Genomic DNA, 12,336 nt, shown 5'->3' on the forward strand with positions numbered 1-12,336 from the left:
ACCTGAAATATTTTCAGTCCCCTAAATCATGCCAATTAGCCAATTAGAGCCAGTTAGCTGCTTCCTGGTTCAGGCAAAGCTTGCTTGCATTGAAATTGGCAAACTATGGTTTGCATATGCTCACCAAACCAGATTTAAAACCTATATTTTGAAGCTGTTTTCCAATATTGGTATGAATGTTAACGATTACCTATGGTTTGCCTGAATTAAGCAGTAACTAAAGACTCTTGAGGGCCTGAAGTAAAGACAAAATCCAATTCCTTCAAAGGATGATTTGGAGGTTTTGAAACAATGGCTGCATTCACACATGTTGCTAACTCACTATTTAGCATTCATGCATGAGCCTTGTGCCCACTCCTCTTGCCACTTTTCTCAAAGATGAGACTAGAAGGTTTTGCTTCCAATTTTCAACTGTCCATGGATACTTGTTAGGCTGGAACCATCGACAGGCCAGTATTAACCAGATTTGAAGCTAGCTTGTTTACTTAACCCAGAGTTAACACTAACTAGTTTGTCTGGTTTAAGACTTAAGAATTAACTACAGTGAGTTAAAAACAGAAGGGAAAACATCCTATTGCCTTCTTGTAGCTGTGCTAAAGGAGAAGAGGTGGGTGGGCAGAAGAAACTGAGGCCTATAGCATTATGGAAAGAGTGAGCTTTCTTTGTCTCTAGCCAATTATTTCTCATGAGATGGCTGCAAAAGTATTAATCATTCTATATTAATAAAGAACTTCCCTATCAAGTAACATGTTCTCTGACAGGGCAAGAATACGCTCACTGCTGTAATAGGATCAAAAGGTAATATATTTCAAATGTAACAAGTCACCTCAAATTTCTTTAGTTCTTCCTTAGCAACCGTGTACAGTACGCCAGAAGAACTAGGGAAAGCAGCTGTTCTTTCAGAAATTTTTAGCCAATCTTCAAAGCGAGAATAATCATCCAGGAACTTTTGCCATAGTCTCCATGTCTCTTCAATCCTGAAGCAGAAAATGAAAAATGAGGATAGGCTGTGATTCACTTTAATGATTTTTCAACTTCTCATTTACTTCACCAGCTGCAACAGGGAAATCATACTGCAAACTTAAGCATGCCCAAGCAAACAACAGTTGTACTGAACAATAACTGGTTCTTAACCAAAGCTTGACAGTAAGTTTGATTAACAAGCAATGAAAATCGTTGGCTGAGCTGGAGCAAGACAGCTGTGGGCTGTTGATTTTTCTCTTTATACATGGCAAATTCTCATTTGGAGTTCATATAAAAATTGTAAGATGTTTATAATAAGGGTACAGTAAACCAAGTGCTGAGCAGAATAGGTCCAGAAATGCAATCTTGCTTTTACAAACTACAGCTGCTCTCTGATGATTTCTGAGCACAAAAAGAAACTTTCTCTCTGTGTTAAATTCTCTGTAGTTACCCAATGTTGAATTTAAGGGACAAAACATCCTGGAGACTTCCTTTCACTAGCACATGAATTGGTATGTCCATCATGCAGTATAGCAAATTACTAATCATACAGGGGCACCCAGCATTAAATTGTAAATCATCAATGGAAATAAAATGGTCATCAAGATAGACTTATCAATGGGTTTAAAAAACAATAACGAACACCCCAAAACATTCACTGTGATGTTGGAAACTACCTTATATAGAGATCAATCACCCATCTAGCTCAGTGTTGTCTACATTACCTGGCAATGGCTTTCTGGGGTTTTAGAGAAGCGTCTTTCCTAGCCCTGAATGGATATGCTAGAGATTGAACCTGAGATCTTTTGCATGCAAAACATATGTTTTTAGGATGTGCAGCAGTGACAGACTCCTTGAACTATATATGCACAATCAGATTGCTTGAACTATATGCACACAACTCTATGGGCCCATCTGTTGAGATCCAGCCCAAAGATTTGGGCCAAGATTCAACAGCGGGTACTCTGCTGAATACAGAACTGACAAGGTTTCATCCATTCTAAGATATACTGAGGATCATCTGAGGACTCTCTGGGTCGAGCGCTTACTTGAGTCGCCTTTCCATTGACATAGCACAGATGTTCCGCCACCTTCGGTCCAGGTTCCGTGTGGCCTGCTGGATGGAGTCACATTCTGTTTCAGTGGCACAAGCGTCACAGTCATGGAGCAGAACTTCACAAAGGTTGAGGACAGATGCAACTCCAGTGCTATGTTTCTCTATGTCCCTTTGCAGCTCCTATAGGTCAACAGATGAGCTTGTAAACATCTTAGACAAAAGAGGAGGCAAGCTTAAAGAAAATATGCAGCAGAACTAAGCAAGGCAAACTTGGAACAGAAATGGATGAAAGCAGCCTATTTGGCAATTGATTACAAAAAAGCCATTCTGTGATGAGTGGTTATCAACTTGTCCAACAGTTTTTGACTCAGATTCTAAGTGCATGTACTGAAAAGTAAGGTCCACTGAAATAGTCACATTTAGGGAGGAGAGGGAAGCAGTCAGTCACCACACCTACCCACCTGTGTTCTTCTAAAGTAAAAGTAAAGCAAAGCCTTTTGTACTAGCTATATTAGCACAAATATTTTTGCTTAAAAAAAGAAGGAAAAAGTTATGCTGATAACATTGATATACATATTATGGATTACACAAATTAAGCACTCATTTCTTTCAATTTAATATTGAGTATATCTAGGAGCAGTTCTTTGAACCCTGAAAATCCTTTTAAACCTCTCTGCTTAATTATGACATAACAATCCTTATATAATAAAATGAATTGAATTTCTGAGTAACTTCTCTTTCAGGTGTCAGACAACTGAGTGGCACTTCAAAGCACCCAAAGTGCTTTCCTGCAACGACTTGATTTGAAAACTAAAATTGTCTTTGTTTAGACTTTATCATCACTTCTCTATCATTAACCAGCTGGGAACTTATTGTGGTAAGTAATTAGCATAGTTTATACAAACCTTAAATTCTGGAATTAAAGGGAGTTATGTTAAACTAAGTTTTACAATATTTAATATGACAGCAAAGGCAAGTAGCTTAATTTTAATCACTAGTGAACATTTTTGATCAACAAATATTGATTTTTGTTTTTCAAATCAGAGCCTAATGGATCTAGAAAATTATCTAGATAACAATTCACAAAACAGTGCAAGTATGCATCTTCTTTTAACTTCAACAGGAGTTGCCTCAGACAAGAATTACTGATGTGAACAATGGTGAGTAAAACTGGTGCCTTCTGGGTTGTATCTGCTATGCTGTGCCATATATACATCTTTCATGATCTCATATAATCCCTGTTTGGAGGAATATGGATAAATATAACTATATTATTTTAAATACAGGCTAATGTAAAATACAGGATGGTATGTGTTCCTCAAGGACCAGCTTTAGCTGGAAACAATTCAACAGATAAAAAGGTTCATGTGAGATGCATGTGTGGTATACAGTACATGGTGATATCTGCAGTACGAAAGGAAATTATTAAATGGATGGATGGGTGGGTGGGTCATATGGCAATGGAATCATCCTCGTAAAAGAAGTTAACCCTAAGCATGTGATTCAACAGTTTACAGTATCCCTTCTGGACTAAACTTGAACAGTACAACAATAATTCTCAGATTACTGAAAATTTCTAAATCCTGGAATTATTCTTGTGAAGCAAGAATAGCTATAACTATGGGACAAGTTTCCAGTGAGAAGATGTCACTTGGTTTGAAGTTCCAGTAACATTTCACACTCCTTCCTTGACAACATTTTGCCTTGTTTACATTTCTCCAAAACGTTTAGTTTCCTCCCATGTTTCAAACTATGCCCTTTCTTCTCTTCCATTCCTTGAATATTGTGTGTGTGTCTAACAGGAAATATAACACCAGGAACAATGCTCTAAGTAGTAATATAAACATGTTTTCATGGAAGACAATCTTACTCGGCCATGAGTGATCGTCAAAGAAAGAAAGAAGCTCATTGTAGGGCACTGAAATTAACAACTAAGTTAGGTCCATTAGTTTCAACTCTGTACCCTTTGACTGTGGGGTACAAATTCAACCCATTTTAGATACACTGCTATGCCAGAGTATAATTGTGAATAAATGGTACCTAGTTTTGCTTTGAATATATTAGTACTAGTGTCTGGGCAAAGCTGCAGAGTCACTAGCTTGCAGGATTTGCAAGATATATGCATCTGGGGTAAAGAATGACCCCCACAGAAAATATATTAATGGTTCAATTCTTTTTCTGGGGCCTTCTCAGAAATAAGTTTCACTGAGTTCAGTGAAATTTAGTTCACTGTATTACAGAGTATTATATTTTCCATATTTAAAGCTTTTTTTCTTATTTTTTGTGCATGTGCACATACAGTATTCTTGTGATCTTTTCCAAATGAAAAACATCTGCATAAGCAAGATGTGACTAGATATTAACCAGGTAATGTAATTTTGTGCCCATATGTACCTGTATGCCCCAGTCAAAATCTACATCATACATTTCATTGTAGCCAGTCTATGGCCTTTAAACCCCGAGGCTGCAATCCAATGTACACTTACCTGAAAGTGAGGCCCATTTAACTTTCTAGGTAGGATTTCACTATTAATCTTAGCCCTGTGGCATGTTTCCTGAAGACACATGCTTTGGAGAAGCAGAAAGACTGGAAAAGTTCCAATATAGTGAGCTCTATCAAGAAGACACCATGGGTGAAATTCAACATCATGCCAAGGCGATCATTCTATCAGCCCAAGCATTTCTGCTTGCCAGATGGAACGATCTGCCCTCTCCCCGCCAGCCCATGCTGGCTTTTTTTGGAGGGGGGGTTAACTATGCAAAATGCAACATCTCCTGGACTAATCAAATTTTGAATTCCTCTGAATTTTGCAGTTCTTTAATTAAAGAAAATACTCAAAACACTGCATTTAACTTTAGGACAAAATACATTTAGAAATTTTGTGATATAGCTATATCTATCTATCTAATCCAAATGCACATTTTTGTTTGGATACTTTCTTAAAGCTGCAGATTGATGTAGAAACACAGACTTATGAATGGTCATATGCAAAACTGATGTGGACCCAAAATAAACTAATCCATCCATTCCAGTGTAAAGGTAATGAGTAAATTTGTGCTCAGCCTTTTCACTTTAGACATTGTAAAAGCTACAGCTGGGTCTTGCCAAAAGTAGCTTTTCAGTTGTAGTGAGAGAGCTATGATTCTTTGACTCCTATATGGATTTTTTTCTGATAGCCATTCACACTGTTGTTACACTGAAATTGGAGGATAATAATGCAGAAGAATAGGATTCCCGAGCTGTTTATTTGGAAGCATCACAGTGCACAACTTTCCTGGATCAATCTCCAGTAGCAAAATTTACAACTGCTTGTCCCATTTGCAAAATGAAGCAACACTCCACCAATTTGCATTGCCTTCATGCATCTTTTTAGATACAATTCAGGTTTTTAAAATGATTAAAGAGCTGTGCCTCTAAGAGACTAACCCATTCTCTTGCTATCCTGATGAATCTTTACAAGAGTACAGTGTTACTGCCAGGTCCGCTGGCTTGGCCGCAAGATAGTGGTTGCCTGGGGCCACTTGCGTGTGTGCGTCTGATGTCAGCATGCCTGTGGTGCACACGTCTGATTTCAGCACACCGACTGTGGGCAGGGCACATTTTTGAGAGGGGGTGCAAATAGGTACCCCCCAGACTCCCTCAGTGGAGCCCGGCTCTGGCGCATAGCTAGAGCTCCACTCTGCGGTCAAGTCTGAAGAGAGGCGGCAATGTTGCTGCCCCTCTTCTGCACTGGGCAGGTCATGCCAGCTCCCTCATTCCCAGCCTCTGCTCTGCTCCTGGGTCAGGTCTGCCTTGTGAGGCAGAGAGAGGAAGGAATGTCACAGCAGCATTGCTTGTCCTCTCCTCAGCTGGGCAGTGCACCCGGCCGCTCTGGGTGCAGTGGGCTCCCTTGGGGGTGTGCTAAGCAGGAGCATATGCTCCACCACTGGGCATGCTTATATCGGGTGAACACCCCCCAGCTTGTGCTGCCCCACGTAAAAAAACTGTGGGTGCCCTGAACCACACTCGGTGCCTATGGTGACTGCATCTTGCTTACTTGCAGAAAAGACTGCTAACATTAGTTGTCTATGTATGTTAGCAGTGTGATGTGGGGAAAAACAGGATAAAAGGTATGATTCTTCTTCCATGATTGGGGGTGGGGGTTTCCTTTTAAGTATCAAGAGTAACAACTGCAGGTCCCCTGAATGCATTAACACATCAAGAAGATCAAACCTATCCATTCTTAAGGAAATCTGTCCTGAGTGCTCACTGGAAGGACAGATCCTGAAGCTGAGGCTCCAATACTTTGGCCACCTCATGAGAAGAGAAGACTCCCTGGAAAAGACCCTGATGTTGGGAAAGATTGAGGGCACAAGGAGAAGGGGACAACAGAGGACGAGATGGTTGGACAGTGTTCTCGAAGCTACCAGCATGAGTTTGACCAAACTGCAGGAGGCAGTGGAAGACAGGAGTGCCTGGCGTGATCTGGTCCATGGGGTCACAAAGAGTTGGATACGACTAAACAGCAAATGTGTCATATACACACTGCAAAATACAACCATTCTTTGTGGCTGCCTGATACTATAGAACTACTTTCTTATAAATATTGGGAGCCATATTGTAATAAAACTTCTCTTTGGGTGGTATATGGAGACCGGAAATGTTTCTTATGTGAAATATTATAACAACCAGCAGCAAGCACTTAGAATGGGGTATGCCAAAAATTATTTTAAAAACAAGAAGAAAACCTTGTGATTAAGTAAATGCATGGAAAGAAAATGGTGAGTTGAGATCTCTGAAGGGCATTTTTAGGACTACAAATTCATATAACCAAAAAACAATACAATGAATGCTCAACATCTTAACAATGGCTCAGGTTTTCCCCCCTCTTCATTCTTCTTGTTCTGTGTTCATGGCTCTGCAGGTTATGCACAAGCTTGAAAGTTAAACATTATTTCTGTATAGCTCATGCAACTCTGCATGCAAAGGAATTAAAGCACAGGTTTAAAAACAGCCAATGATGAACATATATTTTGGTATCCCCAAATATGGGGAGTCTCAGGCATTTATAATGCTTGCAGTGTACAAACACAGAAGGCTTCCTCCAAGTCTATGGCAGTAAACAGTGCCTTGCAATCCACTCCAAAACTCCCACACAATGAAAAGCTAATTACAGCAGAAGCTGACATTCTGGACATAACATCACAGTGCCTTACCTCATTTGGTAGGGTCAGTGAGCAGTTCCATGTTGACAGCAGAAGACTTTATCAGAGTAATGCTCTAAGCATCACCTGCCATGAAATTTAAGGGCATCTTCCTCTCACTGCCCTCTTGCAATATTGAGCTGGATACAGCAGGCCCAAGCCTGTACCACACTTGGATCACTCTCACCTTTGTGCAATGGGGAGTGTGGGTGTTTCATGATTTTTTTTGTCCTTCTACCTCAGATTTTTGTTTTACCTGCTGCTCATTTAGTTTCCTTTGAATCTCCTCGGAATCACAGGTTTCATAGACAATGGGCTTGGACAATTCTGACTCAATGTGGGCAAGCCAAGATCTCAAGATGCTCATGTTCTTATCCAACTGCTGGACTGCCACCAGGGTCTCCTTCAGCTTCTTCATCCTGCAGGATCACAGGCAAGATCATGAGTATGTTACTTAATAGTCTGCATTGTTAAACAGAATATTCATTCTCGTAATTTTCTGTACAGAAGTAGTTGGGCTTTTACATCTGAGCACCACACTCTTAGGTACAAATATTATAAACAAGGGCCTATACTTTTAACAAAATGTATCTTATTTCATGACCACATCTTGATACAGAAGGCACTGCCAAGTAGGAAAACATTTTTGTGAGATTAATATACCAGTACATAGAAAAATCTGAAACGTATCTCTACAAACCCTATTTCTGAAGTCTTAGACTCTACAGCTCAGTTCTCAGAACACACTGGAAGTACTAAACACAACAACAAAATGCTTTCAGATGTAAGAGTGAATTGTAGCATTATTTTTTACTGTAGCACTACTCTTTTTACAGTAGAAGTAGTTCTTTCAAGATGCATTGCTGTTAAGAGAAAGAAAAGACTTCTTGGTACCCATTTTGGTCCAAGTAGTGCTTGCTGTTGATAATAGCCACCATAACTTTTATCTTGATTAGCAAAGAAATGAGCTATTATTCAGAATTTTTCAGGTTATTTTTTCTTAGTGCAACAACTGTGTAGTTGTTATGGGGAATCCAGACCTCTTTAATCAGTGCATAACTTTTCATGTGGGGCGATCGCATTTTCCCCCAACCCAAGATTGCACTATTTTTTGCCAACATTTTGATCTCTAACAACATAATTGATGCAGAACAGTGTATTGTCTTTTGTGATTAAGCTATATCCACAATGAACTGTTGGCACAGCTCAAACAAAAGCTGAATATAAAACAGAAAAAAACTTGGCCCTAAAAATCTTTGGGCCAATTTATTTTGCTTATTTTTTCTTCCCTGTACAATTAAGTACTTCTTTACTCCCACATACCGGATTGCATAGAAAACAGGTGTGGGCTTTCAGCACTTATACTTCTCCACAGGACCTTCCACATGATGGAAAGGATCATGTGGAGAAAAGAAGTGGCTGGTTCACATATTCAAACAGCCATTTGTCAATTTCAGTAGGAACAGGTTTACTAATCTGCAGGGGCCTTTACTGAAACCTTGTTAGAAGTACATTGGTGTGTAACAAGAAAATTAACAATTCTGTTTGGCCGCTTTTAGAATGTAACTTTCATAAGCAACTAAATACAAATTCACTTTGTTTTTCAAGGGCTACAGCATGTTATATTAAATTGTATTTTTTCTCATTCAAATTTAAATTTAAAACAATATATTTCTTATAATATACACTCTAAAACACACACACAAATAAAAGAGGTGCTTTATAAATTTTTCTCCAAAATCCCGGTAGTGGCTGAGTGTTCTATAAACAAACTGCTATTCTCACAACATAAATGTGATAGTCAACTGAAGGCTAAATGATTTTGAAAGAAATACTACCTAGAAGCAGAACATATACATTTAGAAAACAAAATACTATTTGTCACAATGACACACAAAATGCGCCCAAAGTATTTACTTTGATTTTACAACTTTCATTTTCTTCATGGCAGCAAATCTATCAAATATTTCTGAAACGGTTAAATCTGCTATGATTAAATGGGCACAAGATGTTGGACATAACATAATGTTTGCTGACTGGGAGCAGTTGTGGACCACAGGTATGAAATTCACGGCATGTAATGCCTTAAGAGAGAATATTATGAAAATGATATACAGGTGGTACATGACACCAGTCAAGCTTCCAAAAATTTACCATTTGCTCGACAATAAATGTTGGAAATGTAAAGATAATGAAGGTACATTCTTTCACCTTTGCTGGACGTGCCCAAGGATTAAGGCTTTCTGGGAGATGATATATAATGAAATGAAAAAGGTATTTAAATATACCTTCTTGAAGAAACCAGAGGCCTTTCTCCTGGGCATGGTCGGCCAATTGGTGTTAAAGAAGGATAGAACTTTTTTTATGTATGCCACAACAGCAGCAAGAATACTCATCGCAAAGTATTGGAAGACACAAGATCTACCCACCCTGGAAGAATGGCAGATGAAAGTGATAGACTATATGGAACTGGCGGAAATGACTGGCAGAATCCGAGACCAGGGAGAAGAGTTGGTGGAAGAAGATTGGAAGAAATTTAAAGACTATTTACAGAAACATTGCAAAATTAATGAATGTTAAAATGATGTTGGAATGAAATGAAGCGATTTTAGCAACAATGTTAAAAAGGAGTATATAAAAATGGATTGTTAATAGATGAAAATATAAAGTTATAATATGTTAAGACTAAGAATTAATAGATGAAAATATAAAGTTATAATATGTTAAGATTAAGAATTAAGATAAAAACAAAGAGGGAAAGGATTTGCTGAATTAACCATTCAAATTAGAATACAAAAAAGGGAGGTGTGAGGAGGTCAGGGAAACAAGTAAATGAAAGGCAAGACATAGAAAGATGGATTTATTTTTAATTGTTTTTATTTATTTTTTCTGTATTTTGTATCTTTTGCTTTCTTTTTTCCCCCTATTCTTTTTTACTACTTTTGTAATCTTTGAAATCTTAATAAATATCATTTTAAAAAAACAAAAAAACACACAAATCTATCAAATATTTCTAAAGCAAAATATGTTACATACAATTTCAACCCTATTAGCCTTGAAAAAGACTAGCAAGGAAAATCAGTGAAGGCAGATGAAGCAATTATTTTCAAAACAAGAAAAATAATGAACAAACTTATGGATGATTTACACGGATCCCCCACCCCATGGGAAATAATTTCCCTTTAATTAACAGATTCCTAATAAAAATATGCCAGAGTGTTTTTACAGTGTTCAATTACAGGGCGCAGAAGGGTGCTACCTTCCTTAGCAGCTGTTTTAGAAGAAAGAGGTAGCCCCCCCCCCCAATAATTGATCACAAGGTGTGGTGCATGCACACTATTTGAATGGGAATGCTCATTAACTTTGGGGGCAACCCCCTCAAATATTTTATTGGGGGGGGGGCAAAAGGACCTCAGCCCCTAGGAATTGGCTCCTGTGTTTAGATGGCTATAGCAGGCATAATTTGGTTTAAAATGGTTGTGGTGGGGAGAGTACCCAGAAGATAGGATTTCACTGAAGGCTCTCGCACCCCTGCCCCAATGTGAGCCTTGGATATTGCCCTCTAAATATAACATATTCCAAAAAGTATATGCAATAGTTGCCTTTTCAGACACAAAGTGCTGGAATAGGTGCCAGTCTGTCAGGAGAGAGCAGCCTAAACCAAAATGTACATAGGTCCACTCTGTGCATGTACAGCTTTTAGAATCTTTAGCTTGACATGTCCCAATCTGATCTCCAAGCATTGTTTTCCCATCATGCCTGAAAACCCTAGGGCTGCTGCTGCGCAGTCGCATGGAAAGGGTGTGTCTTACCTACTCGCTCACAGATGGTCTCAATTAAAAAGCAAAGCGGTAGAAAAGTCGCAATCATGCATTCCCACCCTGTAGTTGTGAAGCATTCACAGTGCAAATTCGCACAATTGCAGTTGGAGCTAAAAGCACTGTACCTTGAAATAAAAATAAAGTGATGCCAGAAGAGAAAAAGACTCACTTAGATCTATAGAGGGATTGAAAAAAAGGCACAATTTCCCGCTTGCTGGTTGGTTAATATATGAAATAGCAACACCGAAAAAGATTAAAAGTAAAAATAAGAGAATAAATGAAGGCATTGAGACTAATTGCGGCATTTTCCTTATGTCTATATTGGGGGGGGGGGCAGGGAAAGCAAACACCTGGGTGCTCTTCTAGACATTTTTGCAGGTTTTTCTGGCAACATACCAGGCAGCTTTCCATCTCTGCCTGAAGGAAAGTGTGAATTAAATAAACACTTTTTAGTTTTAAACACCAGCAACTGAACCAAAACCTCACATTGTAAACCTACTTTAAACTTAGGTAAGCTTAGAATCAAAGCCTGAGGGATATATCCACACGCTTTGGGTTTGGAGAAGATTAAGTAGAAATCATGACAGAGCTATCAATAGCTTTTCATTCATCAAATGGCAAATCCCCTGACTAAGCCTAGTAACATAATTTGTGCTTCAAACCACATGGAAAATAAACATGTGTCCATGGGCTTACTCCAGCCGTTTTGCTCTCTGGCTTGAATCAGAGCTTATAGGATTTGTTTGCATGCATGTTATCTAGGAAACACAGTTGTGTGCGAACATGGACACATACTAACTCAAATAGATGTGCAGGAAAATGTCATGAAAGACAATGAAACGAATGTAGTTCTTGTTGTGTGTATGTGAGAGACAGAGCACAGCTGCAGACAGAGAAGCCTTTATCTCCTTTTAGGTAAATATGCAGCAGTATCCTTGGGAGTCAGTGTTCTAGGAAAACCTGCAGCGATTCTGAAAATCCCTAGGCATGCTGCTTTAAGAAGCTTGGCCTAAGTCCTTTCTCTTGCTTCAGACAGCTCATGTTCAAAATAGCAGCTTGAAATCATCACATGATAGGTTTAAACAAGGTTATATACATTTAGCAAGCCCGATACACAAGTACAGTAAGTCCCCTGTGACTTGCTGTACATTCCTTACAGCCCACATCTTAACCATTTGACCCTGCTCACTTTCTAATCTAATTGTCCAGGGTCATTATTCTTCATTAACAAATATCTGTAACTTTAAAAGTAACTTTATATTTGCATTACACTAACTAGTTTAAATCCTAAGTAATCTGTCATTTTTATAT

At 38.7% G+C, this 12,336-nt stretch overlaps 1 protein-coding gene across 21 annotated transcripts in view; it reads right to left on the bottom strand.

Moving 5' to 3' along the window:
- SYNE1 (spectrin repeat containing nuclear envelope protein 1) overlaps window positions 1-12,336 on the bottom strand; it is a 273,591-nt gene that overhangs the window by 31,676 nt on the left and 229,579 nt on the right. For all 21 annotated transcript variants that reach the window (XM_083731884.1, XM_083731873.1, XM_083731869.1 and 18 more), the window contains 3 exons: window positions 7,461-7,623; window positions 2,013-2,200; window positions 827-977 (listed from right to left, as the gene is read on the bottom strand). In XM_083731884.1, the coding sequence (XP_083588010.1) occupies window positions 827-977; window positions 2,013-2,200; window positions 7,461-7,623 (502 nt within the window). The remainder of the gene's footprint in view (window positions 1-826; window positions 978-2,012; window positions 2,201-7,460; window positions 7,624-12,336) is intronic.

Source organism: Podarcis gaigeae (genome assembly GCF_964106915.1).
Source record: "Podarcis gaigeae genome assembly, chromosome: 3".
Lineage (NCBI taxonomy): Eukaryota > Metazoa > Chordata > Lepidosauria > Squamata > Lacertidae > Podarcis > Podarcis gaigeae.